Source organism: Phaenicophaeus curvirostris, chromosome 24 (genome assembly GCF_032191515.1).
Source record: "Phaenicophaeus curvirostris isolate KB17595 chromosome 24, BPBGC_Pcur_1.0, whole genome shotgun sequence".
Classification (NCBI taxonomy): Eukaryota; Metazoa; Chordata; class Aves; order Cuculiformes; family Cuculidae; genus Phaenicophaeus; species Phaenicophaeus curvirostris.
This window is the reverse complement of record NC_091415.1, coordinates 1,026,432-1,051,549: the sequence shown is the minus strand read 5'-3', so window position 1 is coordinate 1,051,549 and position 25,118 is coordinate 1,026,432. Positions and strand designations below refer to the sequence as shown.

Below are 25,118 nucleotides of genomic sequence, written 5' to 3'. Positions count from 1 at the left end.
GTTTTAACCCAAAATGTTGTCAGTGTACTCGAGCGCGTGGACATTGCTCACTCTGCTTTTAGATATTCAGAGTTACCATTCTGGAAAATTCCTTTTCAGTTTGACTTAATTTCACAATTTCTATGCAGTGAAGCAACTGCAGCTCATAGAGGCTTCGAGAGTTGAAGAAAATCCACCCCAGGGTGCTTAAAGCAATGGGCTGCTGCCGACTGCTTCAGCTTCTTTCTCCCCCTAAGGCTTGGGTGCAGGAAGGGCAGCATGGCTGTGTGCCCACAGAGCTGAGGCACAGGCAGACCAGCCCGGTATTTCTCTTCTTCTGGCTTAAAAATGAGTGTTAAACCGGCCGTGGGATTGATGTGCCAAGTAGGCAAGGTCTCCGGTGCTGTGTCCAGCTGCCAGCCCTGGTGCAGCTCCGGCAGAGACCGGCTGGGGGTCTCCTCTCTGTGTGTTACAGCTTTCCCATGGGAATTTAAATGATAGAAGAAAACCTGTCCTGATTTAATGACTGTATAAACTTGAGACACGTTGTCAGGGAGTTGTCCACAGTTGCAAAGCTGGAAGTAAGATCCCTGGTCCTTGCAGGTGGTGGTTACCAGTACTCAACAAGGTGATGCGTTTCTCTACCAAGCTACTTGGAATACATTTTTATGTTTAAAGCCATCTCCAAACTGTAGCCAGCGAGCCCATAAATCCTGTGGCAACGTTCGTTTGAAATGCCTCCGAGAGCCGCAGCCTCATCGCACTCGTGTTTCCGAAGCCTTACTTGGGAAGAAAGTGCTGTGTGCAGGGGAAGAGGGGAAGATCCTTCGCTGCTGAGGTCATTGTTTGCCTGCGCTCCCTCGACAGGGACAGCCCGGCCTGGCGTATAATGTAAACACAGCGTAAAGTGTTTATCGCCGGCTTTGTCATTTGCCTTATTTGTCAGGGAATCTCGAGGAGAACGAGAAGTTTGCTGGTGCTGCGTAGCAAGTTGAGGGAGTTGCAAGATTTCCATAAAAAGGCAGAGCCCTAGCTTGGGGAGCAGCGAGGTTCTGCCTTGGCAGCCGTGAGCGAGGCCTGACCTTTTCCAGAGAGAAAACACTGACCTAAATCCTTCCCGGCTGGGGGGAGAAGGAAACCTCTCTCCTTGCATCTTCCTGATCTGATTTTCTTGTCTGATACTCATTGTTTTGTGCCATAAAATGCTGAGAACACAGAGGTCTGGCAGTGAGAGCTGGCGCTGCCCGGTGCGGCTGAGAGCGGGCGCATGCAGCTGCGCTTTCCTTTTGGGGAAGGAGAACGTGTTGCTTCTCCAGAAGACATTGTCATGAATCTGTATGGTCAGGGGTGTTTTAAACTGTTGGCTTTTCTCTGCCTTCCAGATCGCTGCTCTCTGAACAGACCACACCATGCGTGAGTACAAGCTGGTGGTCCTTGGCTCAGGAGGTGTGGGGAAGTCTGCTCTGGTGAGTTTTGGGAAGCAGTTCTGAAACAGATACACAAAACTGGCCTATCTTCCTGCAGACAGCGCTCATTAAATGCGTTGGCATATCTGTATCGCTTTTAACTTGTGTAGGGACTTCCACATGACACTGCTGACTTACCTGTGAACGCGTGCCGTGATTTGGAGAAGCAGCTCCCAATTAATTGCTATTACAATAGTTAGTGTTTCATTTCTACGTCCTGCGTGGCTGTTATGTTGTAAATGACTGAATATCTAAGTATTAAAAGCCCAGCGGACACTGGAATAGCAAGTGAAGCCTGGCCATGCGCGGCAGTGAATCAGGGATGGCTGCAGCCTTGCATACCTTGAAGACTGTGTCTTTTCCATCCCTGATAGAACCTGAGTGAGCAGCACTGAAAACGCGGGGCAGAATGAGAAGTCGCTTCCAGCACATGCAGTGCAGAGGGATAAGTAGTCTGATGACATTTTGCACTCCTGAAGTACTTGTGTTGATTCTAGTAAGAGGTTTACATAGCAGAGTTGATAGTAAGGCATTGTAAGAGAGATTTGTCACCTATTTATCACAGATCAGTCAAGCAGCTCCCTCCAAGAAGAAAGGCAAAGAACTGGTCAAGTGCGAATTTATCTAAAACAAGGGACTACACCCTCCTCCATCTCACAGAAGATGATAACAGCTGGCCAGCCCTTCTTGTAGCAGACACTGCTCTTTGCACTGTTGTTTGTGGGCTAATGATCTTGGTAAATTGCCTGCAGAATCCAGGTGAACAAGGGGAAAAATTATTCAATTACTTATGTAATTTGATGCGCTCTTTAAGAGACCTCATCCTAGTCTTACCAAGATGTAGGAGTAAAATGTTTTTGATACGCTCTGTTCTTCCACAGCAGCTTAAACACGCCGTATTACTCTTTCCATCAGCATCCCCTTGATTGAGTATCTTCCTTTTCTTCTGTAGTGGTGAGAGACTCACTAGGTAAAATAGGGCGCTAACATGCTGTACATGAAAGCTATTCAGTGTCTGACATACTTGAATTTCCTTATTTGTGGTGTGAAGCCTGAGTCAGCATCCATCACCAGCCTTTTTAAAAGCTGCAATGCAAATACTTAATGCGTCTGGTAAACAAAAGTTAAATTCTTTATGACAGTCTCAGTGCTAAGTAAGCACATATTGTAATTCATACACAACACTTATTTTTGTAACAGGGCAGAGTAAGTGCCCATTAGCAGGTAGGCGTGAATCATATTTACCTTTTGACATGCCTGTCTGCTTATTTACAAGTACCAGCAAGGAGAGGTTACAAGGTGGGATTGAAAAAAATTTCGGAGGTCACTTTAAAATTTAATTCTTCAACCGTATAAACTGCAATGTCTGACAAAGGGGCTGGTGTTCACTGCAGTTCTGTGTTGTCAGTGAGAGTGCGGCTCACAATATGGTGTTGTTTCACTGCAAATCCTCCTCGTTGCATTAACTCTTCTGTGCCAATATGATGCTGATTGTGCCTTTTGGGAATGACAGCATAGCAGAACACCCTGCACGGTTACTGGGGCAATTATCTTGCGGCTTCTTTATGAGTGTTTCCTGGACAGAAGCTTTCTCCTCATTTCTGATCCTCTGGAGAATCAGAGGGCAGGCGGTACTACCAGGAGCGTCCAGTTGTGCATCATCCTGTATGAAAGAACTGGAAAGAAAGTTGAGATGCCCAACCCCCTAAACTAATGGAAAGTTATAGAAGTTTTGGATCCACACGTAACCTCAAAACAACCCGAACTTGTATCTTCTCCTTTGGCTTCTCTTTCCTCCTCTAATCAATAACATTAAAGCACATCAGAAATTAAGAATATTTGATAGCGAGGTAGGTTATGAATGAAGTGGAATATAGTTGTAGTTATGATTTTCTGTGAACATACAGGCACTAGCTGAGATAACAGAAGTTAGAACAGAGATATATTACAAATATTGCAATTTGGGAAATGAATACTTGGGGCCAGTTTAACCTTTCTGAGCAGTGCTGTAAATATACGATAAGGCTCTGGTGTTATTAGCAAGATGAAATGCAGCAACTGGTTTGTCAGGTTCTGACGCTGAAGGCCGATCACAAACAGTTCCCAGGACAGAGCAGAATTGATGAGACTGACTGACATCGTCACTCAAATGCCAGAGCACGGCACACAGAGCTTGGGTGTCCAGAGTGGGCCTCATCCAGATGACAGCTTGATGGGAAACGTTTAGAGTGGGTTTGCTTTGAACAATTATATAGAAGAATGGCTTCCTTTTGGAAACGAACCATGTCTCCTTCTTTATGGTTTGATACAAATGGAGCATCTGGAGATGGTCCAGATGGAACTTGCCACTCTGAAATGCGCCTCTGCTCTGGGCGTGCAATCCAGAGCAGCTCCGTGAAACTCCAGTATGAGTTGAAATGTGGAGCTTCCACAAGGTACTATTCCACAGCATGCATACTGCCAGTTCTTCTGATTCAATTTCAAGTCTTCCATATTTGGTGACCTTTATTCTTTTAAAGTAGCAGGCGCTGAAGCAAAGGTGTTTTTGCCAGTATCACCTTTTACAAAAATGCAAGTGACCAGTTTGCATTTCAAAAAAGTGGTGAAAACGTACTTGAATAAAGTGATTTTAAACAGCACCTGCACAAATTTTATTGCAAAAAATAGAAAATTTCTATTTCTCTACTCCCCACAACTGAATTTTAACCTCAGTGTTGAGTAGTTTTGGTGTTGTTACATTTCCATAAAGTGCTTCTTGGTAAATGTTTCTGGTTGTGTTCATTCAGTTAATGTTTCTCCTTTCCTTTTCCCGCAGACCGTACAGTTTGTTCAGGGAATTTTTGTTGAAAAATATGACCCAACAATAGAGGATTCATACAGAAAGGTAAAAGAACATCACTTTTATTTCTTTCAAGTCTCATGGAGCTCGCTTCTTTTTAATAATGCAACAGAAGCTTATTTGAATGAGAAAGGTCTTGTCTGGGAAGTGTTAGGGCTGCATAAAACCGCAGCAGGAAAGTGATGGGTACAGAAGCATCGATCTTGGAGATGGTTCTGTGCAGATGAAATGGTTTCATGCAGTTCTCTTCCACTTCACACAGTTCCATTAGTTTAGGGTGTCTGAATGCAGCAAGACCAATTGTATCAGGTACTGTAAAGCTGAATTATCAGGGAATGACAAATTTTGCTGTTATTTGGACCCCTCCCTAGCCGAGTTCTGTTTAACAGGACTCCATGCACCCAAGAGCTTTCACTTTCAGTCTCTTCTGACTCAGTTGCGTGTGCTAGAATGTGATATATAATGTTTACGTTAAAACATAGAGGCAGTGATATTTGCTGTTTGCTATCCGTAGCAGTTATTATAAGGACATGTACACCATTCATCTCAGTAGGTTACGTTACTGCAGCACAGCAATCGCATTTTGTTGTTTTCTTTCAGGAATGGCTGTTTCACTGTTTAGTTCAAGTGCGTTCTGCTTGGTTTGCAGGCAAATTCAATTCTTTAGAGCCGGTTTGGGTGCAGGCTTGAAATTGCTGAGCAAAAGTCCTTGTCAGGAGCCCTGACACGGTGGTGTTGCGTAATTCTACAACAGAGCTGCTTTCTTCCCGTGACTGATATCAAGTCACCCATTGTTTTACGGAGGAGCATCAATGTTAGCATAATTAAAGGCACCGAGACAGACAACAAACCCATTTAACATTTGTGTCTGTGGTGATTAAATGTAAATCGTGGTATGAGTTCTGCTGTCAAATTTATTTGACTTCCTTGGAATTTCTTTCATTTCTCAGTGAGTGGAAGAGATGCTAAGCTTCACTGTGAAAATCACTCAATATTTTGCTTTTTCATCTCTTCCTTCCTTGCTTCTTCCTCAGCAGCAAAGGAAAATTGAAGTTCAAGGTCCTTTGATTTGTATGAGTGAAATGTTTATCTCGGTTAAGTTGAGATGTTTGCAATGAGCTGCTCATTTAGGCCTTTATAATTATCAGTCTTGGAGCATAAGCAAACCCAAATACCTGCCCTGGGGTGTAATTAATCCTCTAACATTGGTGCCTCTCAGCATTGGGGCAGTGCTGGTTCCTGCATTGGTTACAGAGATCTTTGTGGGAGGAAGCTGTTGTTCCTCTTGACTGTCGCGTTTCTGATTTTTTAGTTTTAAGTGTGTTTGTCTCTTCCTTTTTTCCCCTCAGCAAGTGGAAGTAGACTGTCAGCAGTGTATGCTGGAAATCCTCGATACTGCAGGGACAGTGAGTATGACTTTTTGTACCTGGTATGGAATTCCTTTGTTAAGAATGAGGCAAAGAGTAGAACTTGTGTTAATGTAATAATCCTGCCCAAGCAAAACCAATAGATCAGCTGCACTGATTTAAATCTAGTGGTTGTGTCGCATAACCCCAAACCAGTGTGGTGAATGAGGCTTCTGCAGCCCCACCAGTGATGCTGTGATCCCGTTCCCCAGCTGGTGCCCTGGTGCTGGGGCACATGGATTGGTGCACCCTGTGCCGCTCTCCTCTTCTCTGCCATCCACTGTTGTCTTGCTGTCAACACACCGATACGGAATAATTGTATATATTAATTTTGCAAGCGTCTGGAATGCAGAGGCGCAGATTGAAGGAATGGATAGGGATCAGCTCCCAGCATGTCACACCAGCCCACGTTGGGAGGATTCAATCAGTAAAGACTTTATCTGTGAAGAAATATTCCTGTACCTAGCAGATATCTCCACATCCTTCCACTCTGTTTGCAGCTGGGGCTGCACAGTGGCTGCCTTTGCCATGCCAGCGTCACTCACCATTCTGCAAAGTCCAGTCCCTAAGGAAGCAGACTTTGCAATATTGAGCGCACATCACAGCAGAAGGACACGCTTCCTAAATGTTGATTTTATTTAGAAAGCCTTGGAAATTACCAACAGCAACGTGAATGCATGGAAACAGAAGTCATTGTTACGCCATTCTGATAAAACCTCCTTTCACTGAGCTGGGCAAAGGCAGCTCTGGTCCGGTGCAGCTTTTCTAGCCTGCATTTCATTGCTCTGAACCTTTAAGTTGTTCTCGTGCTGGAGCTGACTGCGATGTTAACTGCCTGTGTTGGGATCGGGCACTGCCTGCCCGTGCAGTCGCGCTCAGAGTAGATCTGTGTGTGACACCTAGTCCTGTTTCAATATCGTGTAGAGGAGAAATGGAATTCCCAGTCCATATCTGATGGCAGACTTATGCTTAACGCTGTATCAGAAAATAGGCAAAATGTCGCTAATAAACAAGCCAGCCAAATCCCAACACCTCGTGTTGTGGCTTGGAGCATACAGCTGTCTGCCTGCAGATACATTTTTATTGCTGCTCTTGATCGTCTCCTTTGTGTCAAGAAACCTTTTTCACTATTAGAGGAAGAAAAGCAAATGGCAAGAGATGTGTTAATGCTTTTATTAAATTTGCACGCTCCAGTGAATCCCTGTAAGGGCTGAAAATGTAGAGGCGTGCTGTGCTGTAGCCTTGTCTCTGTTACAATAAAGTATTCCCTCGTAAAGGTTCATTAGCTGTGTTCACTAGCTAATTACTTTTTAAAATATTTGGTTACAGGAGCAATTTACAGCCATGAGGGATCTCTATATGAAGAATGGCCAAGGGTTTGCACTAGTATATTCCATAACAGCGCAGTCCACGTTTAACGACTTACAGGACCTGCGGGAACAGATTTTACGGGTTAAGGACACTGAAGATGTAAGTAGGGTATTTGTTCCTCTGTAAATGGTTAAAATGCTCTTGTAACTAATCAACCAGGAATCTGTGAGCAAGATTTCTTCCTAAGAACGTTCTTTGCTGTATGGAAAAGCTTTGTGTTGAAGTTTCGCTTGCCCTGTTTATTTTCCATGTTATTTGAGGTCCAGCGCCTGCTAAAGGACGTGGTGAAACCAGATTTCCACAGGTACTAGAAAGCTGATGGTCCTTAAAAATGGTGGGAGTTGACTGGCCCTACCCCTGTCACGGGAACTATTAATGGATTTTAATTTCCAAATGTGTGATGGAGGTGAGGCTGCCAATGGCTTTTGCTGCAGTAGCCAGGTGGCTGGTGGAGGTGCGTGGGAACCCTCTCTCTGTGTAGGCTTCTTCCAGAGGAAGCTGAAATGAATTTCTCTTGTTGGCGGTGTGCTCAGGGGTTTGCCTTGAGGGACGTGAAAGGGATTGCCTGTATTTTTCCGCTGCCTTTGATGCTGATTGCCTTCAGGCTCCTCGGCAGAGCTGGGGGAGCAGCAGCAGCCCCTCACTCCCAGCCTTTCTTCATCCACCTCCTGTGGCAGTTGGAGAACAGGGCTGGAGTGTGTACTCAGGCCAAATCCTGGTAAGCTGCGGCCGTTGTATTGGAATAGCTGCTCAGGAACAGGCGGTTGGAGCGACGAGCAGAGTGAGCCACGGTGGGATGAGCGCAGCTCTGCTGCTGTGGGACCCAGAGCAACCTCTCGGGGCTGCTGCTTTCTCTCATATCTTGTCCCGTATCCCAATTACCCTGTGTGGAATGGCTTTGGTTCCTGCCTTGGTTTAACAAACTGAACTTCTATTTATGCAAAACTGATTTCCATTTAGGTAGGGATTATGCTTGCACAAATCCCTGGAAGCACGAGTCCTTTATCAGCCTCTTGGTCAGAGCCAAGCGCTCCGTTCCGCTGCGCTCGCTGCAGGGGAATTTGCACCGTAAGCTGGTCGAGCCCATCAGACAATAGAGGCTGGTGCTTTCGGGTTCATGTCAGTGCTCTGATTGAATTATTAATGTGCATTTATTTATTCTGTGTTCAGGGGGTGTTACTTGTTGAACCCAAGCCTGGGAACCTTTTAAGCTATGTTCTGCAGAGTTAGGAAAAAACCCTCCTTCTTGTATTGAGTTCCAGGACTTCTCTTAGAATCCCAGTACTTAAAGCATTAAGTTATGTACCTCTAACGAAGCTTAAATTCCAGTCTTTATGTGAAATAGTAAATGGTAAAAGCTGGTTGTTCATCAAGCTCCCATTTTGGCTCTGTAATAAACAGTTACTGCCTTGTGAAATAACCTTTTAGAGTTTCAGTTCTTTCAATCCTAGAATCGAAGTGCTGCCTTTTCCCTATGATTTCAGATCTTTATGTTTTTGCTGAACATCTTCAAAACACATTTGCCTCTGTTGTTATGAGAAAATTTCACGTATCAGCCTAGATAACTGTGAAGAATGGCATTAAGCTGAGATAGCTGGAAATGACCTGTTGATCTTGGATGTGAAATAAGCTTTTCTGGGTTCACCTCACGCATATCGTGACTTCAGGCTTCTGATGTAATAAGTAAAACTTATTTCTTAAAAATTAAAACAAGATAATTTTCTAATCCATATGGTTGTAAATTTTAAATAGAAAAAGTGATTTTTGAGCATAGCTGAATTGGGAAGAGACTGCAGATATTAACATTGGAGTAGATTAAAAGCGTACAATGCATTGTGAGTTACCAAAGGAAGTGGATGATGATTTATTTTCCAGCTGGTAAATGCTAATTTTCTGTTCAAAGAATTGAATGCTTCAGGAAACGGAGCGGGTGCACACCCAGTGTCAGCAGCTCTGTAGGTTCTGCGCTTTCACACAGTGTGAGGAAACAGGATGCTCCTGCTGCTGGCTGCACGCGGAGCGCTGTGGCGCGTCCTGCAGATCCTGCTGTGCTCCCGCATTTCAGAATCCGCCTTGGGCTCTATCATCCCCAAAGGTCTATGAAATGCAGGCTGTGAAATCAAATTTCACAATGACATGTAGCCCACAGTCCCCAGGCGCAGAGAGTCCTCAATATCTCAACGTAACTGTCAAATTCTGGGTTTTATTGGTTTTCATACTGTCTCTATTGTCTTCCCCTCGTGCCCGTGTGAGCCACGGCGTAACAACCCATGTGGTGCGGTAACGTGCTGATGTCTCTCTTGTTGCTTGTCTCCTCTCCAGGTTCCAATGATTCTGGTTGGCAATAAATGTGACCTGGAGGAAGAGCGTGTAGTCGGCAAAGAACAGGGTCAAAACTTAGCAAGACAGTGGTGTAACTGTGCCTTTCTAGAATCATCTGCAAAGTCAAAAATCAACGTTAACGAGGTAACTATCTGCTGGCCCCTTGTCTTTCCTACTTCAGCATGGATGCCACCGTCAAGCAGTGCGCTCCTTTGTGTGTTTCTTGGTCAGGAATGTTCAGGACAGTTCTGAAATCTTAAGAAAGGCTTGAGTGGCAGTGTGTTAGGTGCTGCTTTCTCTTTGTTTTATGGAGATCTGCTCCTTTTTCACTGCAAAGGGGGGATGTCTTCACCAGATAAGTGCTGTCTATAGCCTGTGCCAGAGGACGTGGATAGCAGAGCGTCCAGAGTAAGCGCAGATACCTGGATGACTCTTACCTTAGATAAAGTTTATCAAGAGAGTATTCTTTTTCAAGATAACTGCTGCCACTGTTCAGAGCGTGGGTTATGCCCTGTTGTATTCCATGTCATGTTGTGTAGTGCTGCCTATTGTTTTTGTAAGTATTTGCTTTTCACGTTCTTGCGAGGTCTGGCTGCTCCAGCTGAGATCACATCACAGTCCTCCTCTGAGAAAGCATGAACTTACGGAGACTGTGTCCAAACATAGATCTGTCTAAGCAGAACCACCCTTGCCCCCAGTGTGTCTTTGCTGCTGTGTGGGGCTGCTGAGGGAGCTCTGCTTGGCATCAGGCACTGAGTTTTTGTTCTCTGCTGTGAATTATCTGGCTGTGACAGAGGCCAGGCTCGAGCTGCAGAAGCTAAGGTGACCCCAGCGAGCATCACTGGTTTGGTGCCAGGAGATAACTGGGACCATTTAGGAGGCCGTGTGATAAGCAGGAGCAGTAGGATCTTGGACTGGACCCAGCGTTCGTTTGGCAGCTGGTGGGGTGCGTGCAGCGCTGCTTCTCCCGGTAGGAAGGGAAAGGAGTTTCCGGCTGCGAGAACTGCAGCCTCTGTGGCTGGGATCAGCTGAGCTGCAGTATGCACAAATCTAACCTGGTAAATACAGCTTGTTGGGATCAACTGCTGCCAGAAAGGATTATTTCTGCATGTGCCTGTGAGCTGTAGTAAAACCAGGACCATTAATGAAGAAACCACTGGCTCAGTTACTGCAAAGATCTCTACAGAGTACAACAAATTGTAGTTAATTTGTATTGCATCAGTTTGAGATGGATTTCTCATTAGGCAGAGGTGCCTTAGAGCTCTCCTGCAAGCTGTGCAGGGAAGAGGATTCTCCAGGAGTCAGAGCTGTGCTGTCTGGAGGCAAATTCATGCCTATGTTTACATACAGCATCCGTACAGCATCCTTAATGTGTGAATCCTGTGTCTCCCTGGTTCCCCCTTCTTCCTGCTGCCTCGGGTGAGACTCAGATCAGAGAAAGCAAAATTATCACTTGGGAATTTTGTTTCTGGCTTTATTGGGATCTTGATTTTCTGGGTTTCTGCCTGTTTATATTTTCATATTATGGAAAAGATAAAAGCTGAGGAAATCAAACATCATGAATCAATTGACTTATTGTGCTGGTTTTTTGTTGCTCGCTTACATACTGGGAAAGCATTTGCGTGATTCTGGGTTTGAGGAGGAGTTGGCTACTTCTGGACTTTCTAACTTTGTTAAAATCTGGGCTGAAATATGATACATTCCTGTGTGCATTTGCTGGAAGTGAAACAAACTTTTCATACTGACAGCAAAAGTTTAATACAGTGAGAGTCAGTCTCAGCAGCAGCGCTTCGAAGTCTTTCTGGTGCCCTGTGTGACACTCTTGCATCCCACTGGCTTTTCGTAGCGATAGCAACATTCCTGAAGCCCTGCAGGCTTCATTCTGTGCTTCTGGTCAGTGCAAGCACTTGAAATATCCAGCTTCAGGTTTTTTTCCTCTCCCTTAGCCTCGGGAAGGTGAGAGGGCTCTGCCTCAAAACGTATTCTTGTCAGAGCAAAGGTGGTTGGTGCCTTCAGAAATCCAGACACATTGTGATCACCTTCAAGTCATCTTGGCTCTTGCTTATAAAGGCTCAATACTGAAAGCTTTTTTGTATCAGCATAGAAGATGCCACTTATTAATTGGTTTCTCCTACAGAAACCACTCCTTTCTATCTCACCTGTTCACTTTTGAATATCTCGGCTATGAGAGTACAAACTGCATTATGTTCATTTCATTTGGAACTCTAACTGTGCTTTTCCATGGAGGTAAAAGCCGGAAAACCTGAAATTTCCAGTTGTTGTCATTTTTTATAAACTGTTTCTTTGTTTTCTGAATTTCCTTGGAGTCAACAAGAATTTGTGAGCTGTCAGCCACTCCAGGAAGGAAAAAAAAGTAAACAGGGACAAGGGTGGAGCCTTCAGGAGGTTTAAATATTTCTCCTCAATACTCTGACCCAGCTCCAAGCATTTTTGCAAAGCTTGTTTTGCTATAAATGGGTTGGGTATTGCTGGGAAAACAACTCGTGGCAAAAGCGCTCGCAAGAAACTCCTCTCTGAAGCTGAAAGAGGCCCCTGTAATCATCCCCTTCTGGAAATGCCTGCGTTCGGGGCAGATGTTTTGCTTCTCCTTGTTGATGTTATTAATAAACTCCAAAGACTAGGCCAGGCAAAAAGGTGAAGTGGTTAGCAGCTTGAATCTGGCAAGGAGGAGAAAGAGCAGTGAGTGAAGGAAGACCACTCTGGAAGGTGAATGCCAAGGAAAAAGGGATGCCTAGGAAAAGGGATGCTCTTTTCTGTGTTGAGAAGGCGTTGCTGCTGGTGTAGCAGGGCTCCCCAGAGGCACCCATCAGAGAACACCAAGGAGAAGACAATCCTTAAGGACATTATGCCTGTCATTTAAAAACCCTTTTGTTGTTCCTCACTTTTCCAAAGCAAGGGCTTTGTTGCTCTCGTGTTGCTCTGAGCTTCAGAAGCCTTTGGTCGTGGCAGCCTGAAGAAGAGAGCTGTGTGCTGAGGGTACGAGGTCGCAGCCCCGTGATGTTCTGCACTCTTATGTGTGCTCTGTGCACTCTTATTCCACAAGCAGTTGCTTGAGACACATTTAAGTAAATGCGAGCAGTTTAATTGAATTTCTAAGACTGCAGCCCTTAGGAAAGGTGGCTTGTTAACCTGACTCGTTTTTGACACGAGTAGGATTTTCTTACTTTGATTTTCAGTTTGTGTTTTTCATTTTCAGATCTTTTATGACTTGGTCAGACAGATAAATAGAAAAACACCAGTGGAAAAGAAGAAACCTAAAAAGAAATCCTGTCTGCTGCTTTAGACTCCCACTGCGCAGCAGCTCTGAGCCAGGTAAGAGGCATCTGAATACTCCCTGCAGCTCAGGTGGTGGAACCGTGAGCTACTACCAAGAGAGGGAGGACGCCCTCCCCTGCCGTCCACTCCTTTTCCTTCTGTGTACTCCCAAATACAAAATTTATTCTCATTCTGCTGTGTTAAAGCAGTCAGCTCTGCTGTCTGACCTGGCAGAGAAACATCTGCTTCTCTCCCTTTGCCCTTTCACTTGGGTTGATGAGTGCGACAGCGCAGGAACTAATGGAGACGGGCAGGGGCTTCCCTTTTCCTCTTGCAGGTTCTCTGTCTTGTGACAGCGCGCTCTGAGTCACCACAGCTCAGCTTTGCTTCCTTTTTATCCAATGCTGATGCATCCGTGTCGCTTGTGCCATTGTTGCAGCTGCTGTCTCAGCCCTAAGCGATGTGGGGACAATCCCAAATGGGTCTGGGTGGGACCTGGATTCCAATGGCACAGAAATGAAAGGCTGCCCACCAAAAACCCACCCAAAACAAAAAGGAAGACAACAAACCCACCCCAAGGTTGGACAGAGCTATAAATAATTTTCCTGTGTATCTTGGCAGGGTGCTCTGTGTGCTTCCAGCTGTTCTGTTGCACTCCTGAAAGGAAGGAGTGTTTCTGCGGCTTCAGGTTTTGGGCAGGAATGTCAACCTGGCTGCTCCGTGCTCCCTGGCTCCGTTCAGAGGCAGAGGAGGGCAGGGAGTAGATGGTCCATCTCTGCACTAGGAAGTTAGAACAGGTCAGAAAGGAATCTGGAATGGCTGTTGCAGCACAGAGCACGTCCAGCCTGCGAGGGCACGGGGGATGAATTCCTGGAAGCGTGTGGCTCTCTGCCTTCTGCCAGGTCTGCAGCTGGTGCTCTAGGTGGCCATTTGTGTAGCCCCCCTGTGATTGAGTGAGTTAATTGGGGCTGTGCAGTTAACCCAGCCTGTAATGACTTGTACTTCAGTGATGGAGGAGTCCCTTATCCTGAGCTTTGAATGCCAGAAAGTAATAGCTTAGACTGGTGGAGAAACAATGACTTTAGGAAAAGAAGTTGAAGAGTCTTAAGTGGCTTTTCCTGTGCCTCAGGTGATGTATCTGAATTTAGCTAGCGTGGGGTCAGCCAGGATGGCTCTTGGAGATGCTTCCTCAGGCTCATTGAGGCTCTCCCTTCGCCCTCCTGCCCGGGATCCTACTCAGCTCCTCCTGCTGAAACGCTGCGTGGTTTTACGTGCCTGGGTGCAGGAAAGTGAGGAGGAATTTCTTTACTGAAGGGGTTGTCAAACACTGGTAGAGGCTGCCTGGGGAGGTGGTTGAGTCCCCGTCCTGGAGGGGTTTAAAAGACAAGTAGATGTTCAACTTGGAGATGTGGTCTGGTGGGGGACTTAGCAGGGCTGGATCCATGGTTGGACTCGATGATCTTAAGGGTCTTTTCCAACCAAAACCATTCTGTGAGTCTATGATTCTACCTCCTCAGTGGGATGAGGAATGTGTTCTCCATCACCTCTTTTTACTTTGTCCAGATTGCAGGAATGAAGAACTGTTGCCTCAATGGAAAGTGCCAGCATTCCCGAACTTCAAAACCTTATGGAAATTAATAACATATCTGAAGATGCTTCTCCTGTTTTTATGTACTACGAGAAGAATTTAGATCCTAAAATGGTTTGCACACAGTCCCTGGAAAAAGCAATTGTTCTGTGCATCCCTCTCGGAAATCTAAGCCCATAGTTCTCCTCCTTTGCAGTTAACAGGCGTGAAAATAAATATCATTGACTCTAGCGTATGATTGTACAAAGGAGCATGGATGCATTTCAAATGTTAGATATTGCTACTATAATTCAAATTTCATATTGACACCTTTCTCATAATTTCTCCCCGTCAAGCACTAAAAATACCCCACCGTTCTATTTTGTATCTATAACTATAGATATATATATATATATTATCGGAAATCTCCCTTTGAGCTCACTGCAGCAAATAACTTTTTGAGTCATTGACTTCATTTTATATTTAAAAAGTTACGGAATATCATTATTTTCATTCTGCCATTCTATTCTAATTAAAAATGTTTGTGCATAATGCTTTGGAAAAATGGGTCTTTTATAGGAAAAAAATGGGATAACTGATTTCTATGGCTTTAAAAGCAAAAAAATATATAATATACTAAACCGACTCTAATATTGCTTCTTGTGTTTTACTGTCACAGATTAAATTACAGCTTTTATGAATGATTAAATTTTAGTACATTTTCATTTTGTTTCTGTGTTTTTGTCATGGTCTCCAGGCTTTGGGGTTTATCCCCGTTTTGTGAACTCCTCTCCTGTTCTGGTAGATGTTTTGTTACAGGCAGCGTCTGCTGAGGTGATGTCTCCATGCAGCCTCCTTGTCGGATGTATTTGAGCACAGAAGGCCACTTTTAATTACTTTTTAATGTTCTTTTGAGTGTTTAAAGTTTGATTCTGCTGAAAATATCTCCTCTGTACAGTTATTTTTATATGTACGCCTTTGCTTTAACCCTGTGTCAAGGTCTGACCTTTGCTCTGATCTCCGGTGTCGTGCAGCCATGGATTTTGGGGTGGAATCCCCACTTTGGTGATGCCGCCTCTGGGTGGGACGAGCTCTCATGGTCGGCATCTCAACACGAAGCCATGGATGGAGTCGAAAGCTGGTTCTGTCCAATTACAATTCCAGCAAATCAACGGCTGGTTTCTATTCTTAGCCAAACCTGGCTGAATTTTCCTGATTGGCACAGCCGCCTGATCAGCTTTTTGTTTCATTTTGGGTTTGTTTCTGGTTTTTAAATACTTGTTGGTTTCATAAAGCTTAAGAGAGCAGGATGTGAAGAGTCCCACGGGTGCTCCACCTCCATCCTCCTGCGGATCCACAAGAGCCGCCTTTGGGACCCAAGGGATCCAAATCCCATCCTCGTGGGATGCTGTGGGAATTCCTGCAGCGCTGGAGGACTCGCTTCTGCTTCACTTCTGAGTGAGTGGGGAGAGAAATGTATCTTCACAGTGGAGAAAACCCGGGATGGAGTGTGTCCTGGTGGTTTGGATGGAAAATCCCAGTGTAATGCCTGGTGAGCAGTCATTCCTGGAGCCGCTGTACAGTTTTATTGGAAACCTTGGGGAGAAATTTCTATAAATAGTTTTTTTTTAGAGTTGTTACTGATGCAGCTGCTGAATTACACAGAGATCCCAGTTTCTAAATGCGGCCCAAATAAGACTGGATGAAAACAAGTTGGATGAAGACAATGTGAACACATCTGCCTACTTAGAAGCTACTAGGAGAAACGTAGTTCTTAGCTGGTTGCCTTCAACTTACCTATGCGCCTCCTTTTTCTGGAGGGGGAGGAGCACGGTGTCTGCAGGTTGGTTATCTTTACTAAATGTACAAATATTTTAGTAATAAAGTAATTTTAATGTACCTGCCGATTGCTGAAATGTCTCTTCTCTACAGACAGAAACCAAACTGTAACTTTGGGGTTACAGCGTGGCGATTAAGTCCATCAAACCTCATTTCATAGAAGCTGAGTGTGTTTTATAGGCAAGAGCTGGCTGTGTTATCTCCTGCCTGCAGAGCTGGGGTGTGCGGTGCTGGGGGAGCTCGACCTAACTTGGCATCTCGGTGGCATCTCCCGGTACGGCTGTTCCCACCCTGTTGCTGGTGGACCTGGGGAAGGCAAGTCCAGACTTTTCCACTGCATTTTCTGTCTGGAGCAGGATCTGCCTGGAGCACTGACAGTGACTGCACCGGGTGGATCTGCTCCCCTGACTCCATCTCCTGCAAAAGCTGGACCGCACAGAGGTTTGTAGTCGTTGCTGGCGTCCCAGGAGAGGCAGGAGCAGAGGGGCTGAGCCCAGGGGGCTCCTTGGGTGACACAAGGAGCTGTAACCTTGGTGTAAGTAATGGAGGAAGAGGTTGTAGCACAGTGGAAGAGCTTCCCAAGCCCCTTGGCTTTGCCACTAGATGGTGGTGTCGGAAAACATCAGGCTCCAAAAGGGGCTGAGGCGGTGAAGGAGCTCAGTTCCATTACACCAGAGTGAAAATACAATAGTTGGGAGGGTGAAGCCCTGGTTCCTGCTGAGATGCCAGCGGTGGGAGAATGAATCCTGCTCCAACACTTCCCTGTGTACCTCAGACAATGAGTTGGTTTTCTCACTGGAACAGATTTTAATGGATTTCAGCACAATAGCCCCAATTCCTCCCCTGGATTCACCGCCAGGTGCCAGGCAGTTCTATGCCCAAACCAAACGTGTTCTAAAGCGCTTGGACTTTAGGCACTGGGTTAAAAATCAGTTTATGGAAGAATGTCTTAAGGAAAGGGTAAAAGAAAAACCTTCCTGAAGGAGCTGCGAGCTTCTGCGCTTGACCGGCATCCACCCAAGCAAAGTAACATTTGACTCTGAGGAAAGGAGCCCATTTACAATTTCAATGAAGCCCCAAAGCCATCCAGCTGCTCTTTGCGATGGTTCGAGCCGTACGCTAATTCAGCCCGTGACTCACTGCTGTCTGCACAGATACGCTGCGCTTAAACTTCTCCACCTCTGTTTATCTGTCTATTTTCAGTGTTATTTACAGGTAACTTTAAATCATGTTTTTCCATCCAGTGTGGGATGGACCAGGCAGTGATGCCCGGTACTGCCCTGCCTCGCTGTAGAGTTACAACCACAAGTTTTGATGTTGATCCGAACAGACAGCAAAGCAGGAGCTGTGGCAGGAGATGCCGTGTTGTCTCCGGAGCGAGCAGTGATGCTGGTGCAGGCGAGATCGGCTCCGCTGCAGCCGCTCTTGGTGTTGCAGAGTGCGCTGCTGTGAGGTCTCGAGGTGCTAAGTTCGAAGTTAACCTTTGCAAAATCACCCAAACTAACTAATGCTTTATTTATTTCACCAGGACCAGGCTCTGGAGAAGTGAAATTGAGTTTCAGGGTGGACCAGGTGCCGTTTGATATGGGCAGGGACGTGCTGGGCTGTCCTCGCTGCGTCGGGAGCTCTGACTCTGCTCTCCCTGCAAAGAGAACCCCCAAACCCAGAGGCAATCCCTGTGTGGGAGGAGGGAGACCAGCCGCTCTGGAAGCTCCCCAGCAGCATCACAAAGCGGTGGCACGGAAGAAGGTGCCCAGCGGTAAAAACGGTGTTTGGGCTTGGTGCCTGCGGGCTTTCCTGGACTTGGATTTGTTGCCAATGAAGGCGACCAGCGGCCGAGGTACCGTGGGGTGTTTTGTGATGGTCTCACCTACCACTCGCTGGGAAATCCAGTTCCTTATCTCCGAGGGTTCCTGGTCTCCCTGTGTTGTGCAGGAATCTCCTGCCCGTGGTTGGGATTGGGGACAAGCAGGTTTGGCCCCGGGTGACTGTGATGCCGAGGGCTCCAGGCTCCCTGCCTGGGGCAGCTCCGTGCAGACCCCTAAGCCAGCTCTAATTAGAGGCTATGCCAGGGCTAATTAGCCAGGCTGCAAGCTCACGGTAGCCCTGGCACAGCGCTGTGCTAACGAGGCTGCTCCTGGCTGGCCTTTGGCTCAGTTACTCGCTAATCCCAGTGTTGGGAAACTGCGTGTGTTATCCTGGGACTGACACGAGCCTCTCCTCCCTCCCTTTGCAGGGAACTTGTGCCCCAGGAAACTCAGCTTGTGCCTTGAGTCTGTCAGCAGCGGGTAGGGCCGGAGCGACGAGTGACACCCCGTTATCCACATTGTCCCAGAGCCCCTGTCCCTCCTCTCCAGCGGGAAGCGCTCCGGAGGGAGCAGCAGCAGCAGAGGAAGGTGAGATTGTTTGTCAGAGGTTTTGGACAAGTTGGTGACAGAGCTGGAGTCCACGGTGCCCGTCCTGCCAGCTCTTGAGCAAATCCCACTTGCTCCATGCCCTTTTGGGACAGAGGAATTGCTCGGATCAGCACGACTCCCCCTCCGTCTCGCCGGTCCAGGCAGAAGCCTGAGTTCAAACATCGCTGGCGTTTTCTTTGGGTGGTACCGCTGTCTGAGGCCAAACCCAGCCCCTCGCTGGCACGTCCCGCCGGCTCGGGATGGGGAATAAGGAGCCCGTTGTGCTGCGTGCCCCGAGGGAGACGGGCACGGCCCGTGGGCTGGGCAGCACAGGGCACGCACGGCCGGCAGCCGCGGCCCGGGATCCAGCAACAAAGGCCAAATTCATGGCCCGAGCACACTGGCGCTTTATGGGGCTGAGCGAGGCAGCGCCCAGCAGCCTCTCGCCCCCGGCAGCGGGTGACGAGCACCTCGTGCCGTGCAGGACCCCTTCGCTTGCAGGATGCTGCTGGGATTAATTCCCACGGAGAATTATTGTGCAGCCAAGAAACCTGGGAGGGTTCTGGCTCTCCTTTGGAATGACCTCACGGAGAGTGGCAGACGAGCTCCTCTGCAAAACGGCGCTTAATCATTTTGCCCTTTTTTCCCTGGAAGCGTTTTAAATACAAACCCAGTTTCCTGCAACCCATTTTGGGGCGAAGCATGCAGCGCTGCGTCTCTGCTCCCGTTCCCGGCCTGAGTTGTTGCAAGCATCAAAGTGACTTCCCCTGCCCTCTCCTCGGTGTGTGGCTGGAACATCCCGAGGGGCACAGACAATCCAGCACCCAGCGACTGTTCTCCCTTTGGCTTTGGAATTGAGCGGCATCGAGCCGCTGCATCAGCACAGCTGAACTTCCCAGGAGCACTCACTGGATCTGAAGCACTACCAGGACCAGAAATCCGACAAGAAACCTAAATGACCAACAGAAGCCTCTTGTTTTCCGCAATCCCATTAGAAACGTACATGAATTTCAGTGGAAAGAAGGGAAAGCCTGACTTTTATGCAGGATTTTAGTATGAGGAGATACGTATGTGTCCTGTCATAGGCTCTGCTTGAGCAAATAACATGTTTTACTGGCCTTGGAGGGGACTTTTCTGATCCAAGCTTGATTTGGCTCTGATAGGGTGATCCATTCGGGCCCCTGGCACACGGTTGCCCCCCAGGCACCACGCAGCCTCTCGCCACTGGCCTGTGGGTCATAGAATCATAGAAACACCAGGTTGGAAAAGACCCACCGGATCATCGAGTCCAACCGTTCCCATCAAATACTAAACCATGTCCCTCAGCACCTCATCCACCCGTCCCTTAAACCCCTCCAGGACTGAGCAAGGGCACCTCGGGCTTGAAAGAAACCACGATGAACATACAGGCTTGTCGTCCCTTGGGACGTACTTGGTTAACCTCTCTCAGCTGAAAAGATTCCCTGAAGAGCGGTTTTCTCAAGGAAATTCTCGTGGCCTGTTTGTGAGCGGCTGTTTGAAGGGTTTCCTTATTTCCAGTAGACTTTGAGAGCCCTTCTGCCCTCCCTCCTGAGCTCAGGGTGCTCCCTTGTATTCCGTAGGTGATGCAGTCCGATCAGCAGCTTCCAGGCAGCTCTGGGGCTTCTCCTTCCGAAACAATCAGTGTTCAGGGCTTGACCAAGAAGGATTTGGTGCAAGATAAACTTCCCAGAGCGGGGCCAGGGCCGGAGTAATAATTGAATAAGTGTGAGGTGGTGAATAAAACACGTCAGGGTGAGTCAGAGCAGCTGGAGGCAAAGCTGCTGCCCTTGGGAAGGAGCGAAAAGGCTCCTCGGAGTCTCAGGACTGAGCTCTTTTTGCTCCCAGGAGATTTCTAGAGGGAAAGGCTGGGGAGGGAATTCCCTGGGGTGCAGGGCACCCCAAGTCCTGCAGCTCCAGGTGCTGCGTCACGGGGCTTTTGGGGTGGTTCAGGCTGCAATGAAATGCAGTCGCTCTGCTTCATCCAAGCTGGAGCTCTGGGGGCTCTGGGACTCAGCACGCGTCCATCCATCCCCACAGTCTGCAGCCCAGGACCTGTTCCTGGCCTCAAAGTCGTGTTCATATGACTTTATTCATGCTGTATTACGAGCCGTTCATCCCTAATAGGGCTGGGGCTGCACTGTTGGCTTCTCCTGTTGGATTTCCCATTTCCTTCAATTTTTTTATCGATTTGTTTGCTTGGTGCTCTCGGTAGGGACAGCTCCGTGGGAAGGAGAAGAAATCAAGTGTTTATTTTTAGAAAGGAGTTCAACCCGAGGCAAACGCAATTACTTCAGGTTGCATGCAAGCTGCAGAGAAGCGAAGGAGAAATATTTTCTGAATAGCAAACGCCCGAAACCCCAGTGCCACGAGGCCGCTGGGCAATGAAAGCATCGCTTAACCATTCGAGGAGTGCATTTAATTCCACAGGCTGGTGGCTGCCTGCATTGGACACTGGGATGCTGCCTGCAACCTCACGTGCCCTATCCCACCTCCATCCCATCCCATCCCATCCCCTTGCATGGGGCAGAGCTGCTCCACCTCTCTGAGCCTCAAAGCCTCCCTCCAGGGTATTTTTCTGCTTCAAAGGGCCTCCCGGATGCTATTCCTGGACCAGTTTTAGGGCATCCGTTGCCCTAAGCTGCATCTGGGTGGTTTCTAGAGACCTTGTGGCTGGGGAAGGAGAGAAAGGAGTGGGAGAGCGGCTCCTCGCTTGAAAGCTTTCACTCTGTAATTAAGCTGAACAAGAGAATGAGCGAAATCACTGTTTCTCTCGCTCTGCCTGAGCGAACACAAAGAGGAGAAAAGGACTGAGCCAGACAATTAAAACAAGCAATAAAATCTCACAGAGAGGCCCGTGGAGCGATGTTTCCTTGATACGCTCGCCCCCAACAAGTGCCACATGCCCTGTGTATAAATAGCAGCTGCCCAGACTTGCTTAATCATCCCATTGTTGCTTTATCATATTAATTAAACATTCCTCTGGGATTGTTCGCATCCTAATTAAGTTGGGATCTTACAAAAGACGCTGAAGAAACCACACAAGCGTGTGCTGGGGGCTGCACGGCCCGATTTCATGAAGCCGTGAGCAACTGTGTTTAAAAATGTGCATTAAGACTGCAGGAGGGCGGTGGAAAAAAGCAGTTTTAATAGTTAATAACGATGGGGGGGTGTTTGACTAAGGGTCTTCAGGGACTGGGAGCGGCTCCTGGCTCCAGGAGGGTTTGGAGGGAGCGCTGTGGGCAGCGAGCGGGACGAGCATCTCCCCGGCGATGCCAACGGGGCGATGAACCCGCAGCTGCTCGGCGTTGGGGGTGGGATGGAGAGGGACAAGGAGCTCCTTGAGCTGCGTCCACGCGGGCGGCAGCTGCGGCATCGCCACATCCCGCTGAAAATCCCACTGGGAACAGGGTGCTGAGCAGGGGCGACCGGGAACGGGTCTGCATCGACCCCCATGGCTGGGAATCTTATTGCGAAGCCGGCCACATCTCTGGTGCCGGGGGAGAAACCATCCCAAGACTCTGCCCTGCCAGAGAAATCTGCCCCAAAGGGAAGAGCCACCGCGATCCCCCTGCCTGCTGGGCTGGGGCTCGTCCTCCCCATCTTCTCCTTTCATGTAGGAAGGAAGATTTGAGCACATTGTTCCCAACTCAGACTCATGCACCCTGCAGGGATGTGCAGTGAATTACTTCCCAAATTATGCGAGTAATTAAAATCAATGAGAGGGTATCTTGTTAAATAACGTAATTAGATGAGTGTAGCAAGCAAGATGAGTGCAATAGTGGTTTTGTTCTCCTGCCTAGAGACAGCTTTTAACTCTTTCCCTTGTCTCTTCCCTAGGAAAGGCCGGCAGGGCTGCTCCAGTCTTGCTCATGGTGAGGTTCTTCCAGGATCATCAAAGCCTCTGTCTGCTTTCTTCACTGCTGCATCCAGACTCTGGATTTTCTTTCACTTCATAGAATCAGAGACTGGTTTGGGTTGGAAGGGACTTCAAAGCCCATCCACCTGCATCCCCTGCCCTGGGCAGGGACACCTCCCACTGGATCAGGGGCTCCAAGCCCCATCCAACCTGGCCTTGAACCCCTCCAGGGATGGGGCAGCCACCCCTGCTCTGGGCAGCCTGGGCCAGGGCCTCCCCACCCTCATTTTTTCCAAAGATCTCATGTCTCTCTCCCCTCTTTCAGCTGAAAACCATTCCCCCTCATCCTCTCCCTGCCCTCCCTGATCCAGAGCCCCTCCCCACCTTTCCTCTCCCAATGTTGCTCTGCCAGGAGCAGCAGTGACTGCTCAGCTGTCCCGTGCAAACTGCAGATTTAATGCCTTAATTCCAGAGGAAAGAAAATGGCTTGGGAACCCAAGTGCTACGAGTAATTTTTGTTCCATTTCTGCTTGTTTCAGGGCCAGGACTGCAGCCTTGGTCCATTAAGAGACGCACGTGGGTCGCTCTTTCTTCCTGCATGGAGTGCTACGAGCTCCAAGGGGACGCTGTAAGGGTAAAGGCATCTGGCCAGATGGCTCTCATTGCAGGGCTGGGATCTAAATAATTAATTTATAGTATCGTGTTCATGGCTTTGCCGTCTCCCAAAGGAAGCACTGCAAAGTCCTTCACTTGGTGCTTATTTTTTCCAGCTGCGATGTACAGAGATATGCGCGTCCCTGCGTTCCGTTTCACTTCGAGCTTGTTTGCTGTTTTCTGAAGGTAGGAAATTGCTGCAAAGCTCTGTCACAGCTCATCCCACTTGTCACATTAAATCATATTATGGCAAAAAAACCTGAAGCCCTGCTGGGAACGTAATCCCCTCCAGCAGGGACATGGGGAACCGTAACTTTGACGTGCTGTGGGAGTGATGGGTCGTCCTAGAAGAGATTTAACTGCACACACAGAGGAGATGAGCTTGTCCTCACCCAGGCAGCAGAGGAAAAGGAGGGAGGAGGAATCACCCACTGTCTGTTTGTAAGAAACCACAGGGTTTGCTGTTTTACAGGCAGGGCAAGAGTCTTATCGTGTCCATCTTTAGTGTGATTGAGGTCCCTTAAAAATCTCTGCAGGAGGAGGACTCGTGCTCACCTTTGCCTGGCAAAGCATCTTATCTCCTCTTGTTTCTCAAGACTCTAGCTGGTAGCAGAGTGTTTGTTCCCATCCATCTGAGGAGACACCTCTGAAAGGCAAGTGACACAGATATTCCATGAAAAGCTCAGATACTCTTGCTACCAGCAATGCAATGTTTGAAAACCTGATGAGCAGCGAGTAGAAAAGATCCCCTCTTGAATTCTTTTGAATTCAAAGGGCCCGATCTCTGCTTTTCACAAGCGGAGCTCAATTCAGGCTACAGGAAACTCAGCACAAAGCCAACCCCGAGTGGCTTTCACACCGTTAGCGGGAGCGTATGCAGATCAGGCAGCTGTGTGGATGAACGCCTGGCCGGCTGCCGCGGGCTCCAGCAATGGGTCTGGAACAGAACCAACGGGCAAGGAGGGGGAATTCTGGGCAGGAAGCTCGGGAGAGCTGCAGGGACCCCAGAACGGGACCAGATATGAGCCACAACCTCGGAGCTGTGCAGGGTTAAGTGGTCACGGCCCCAAGGAAGGCTCTGCAGGGATGTTGGTGTTCCCAGGACCCAGGCTGCTCCTCTTGCAGGGGTGATGGAGAGAGCAGGTCCCCCACGACAATTTTCCTGGGCATTTGTGCTGGCTGATAGGATAGGGGTCAGGCTGGATGTGATCAGCAGAGTCACCAGGCACGGAGCTGGGTCCTCGCCACATTCCCCGCAGCCTCTGCCCACGCTGCTGACCGTGCTGGGTTAGCTGGGACCTCATTTCATGCTGCCCTTCAGATGTGACCTCGTGCTGCAACGCGGTCTGGGCCAGAGGAAGCAGAGGTCCTGCAGCGTTCCTGCTCGCTGAGGAATGTTTTCAGCCCCAGGAGATTGTTATAGAGCACAGAGGACAGCAAATACAATGTGAAGTCTGGGAGCGACCCTTCAATGATCCCCAAAAGGCAGAGGGGTGTTGCTGTCAGCATATGCATTTGAGAATAAAGGAATAGCTACGTCAGGCAACTGCTTGTCCCAGTCCCAGCGCCTCCTCCAAGTGCTTCCCTCTGCTCGGAGTTGGCAGCCCCTCTTCTCCCAGCCTTCAGCCAGGCTCTGCCGCCGCCGCGGCTGTCACCGGCACAGCAAAGGGACTAATTAAACCTGACAGAACGTCATGTTCGTTATCTCTAGGTTTGAAATGTCACATCGCTAACTCTAGCCCGATGTCATGGACATGGTGAAGCCCTCTGGGAAGGTCCAGCCTGGATTGCTGGCTTCGTCTGTTAATGAGGGAGCCGATCTCCCTCCCCGTGGGACCCCGCAGCCCCTGGGGCAGCACTCAGAGCTGCGTGGGAAAGCCGGGGTGAACCCTTTTGTGCTCCCAGCACCTGGCTGTGCTCTCAGGAAGGCTGAGCTGCCCTCCCCAGGGACCCTGTGCCAGCCCCACGGAAGCGGCAACAGCCGGTGAGCAAGGTCAGCCCCGAGCTCCTTTCCCTCTGCTCCCACCCCAAGGCTGAGGCCACATCCAGCCCTTTCCCCTGGTGCTGGTGGAGGAGCCTGCGTGGGCTTTGGCGCAAAGAACAGGCTGAGGGTGAGCAGGGACCCC

The 25,118-nt window shown here is 48.3% G+C and overlaps 2 protein-coding genes across 5 annotated transcripts in view; one reads left to right on the top strand and one right to left on the bottom strand.

Annotated features, from left to right (window-relative positions):
* The window catches only part of RAP1A (RAP1A, member of RAS oncogene family), a 40,688-nt gene extending 24,563 nt beyond the window's left edge, over positions 1-16,125 (top strand). For 3 of the 4 annotated variants that reach the window (XM_069876219.1, XM_069876218.1, XM_069876220.1), the window contains 7 exons: positions 1,362-1,445; positions 4,261-4,329; positions 5,634-5,690; positions 7,020-7,160; positions 9,384-9,527; positions 12,601-12,716; positions 14,223-16,125. In XM_069876219.1, the coding sequence (XP_069732320.1) occupies positions 1,389-1,445; positions 4,261-4,329; positions 5,634-5,690; positions 7,020-7,160; positions 9,384-9,527; positions 12,601-12,687 (555 nt within the window). In that variant the 5' untranslated portion in view covers positions 1,362-1,388 and the 3' untranslated portion in view covers positions 12,688-12,716; positions 14,223-16,125. The remainder of the gene's footprint in view (positions 1-1,361; positions 1,446-4,260; positions 4,330-5,633; positions 5,691-7,019; positions 7,161-9,383; positions 9,528-12,600; positions 12,717-14,222) is intronic. The other variant, XM_069876217.1, reaches the window with a different exon arrangement.
* Positions 1-25,118, bottom strand: part of WDR77 (WD repeat domain 77) — a 199,523-nt gene that overhangs the window by 55,348 nt on the left and 119,057 nt on the right. The window lies entirely within an intron of this gene.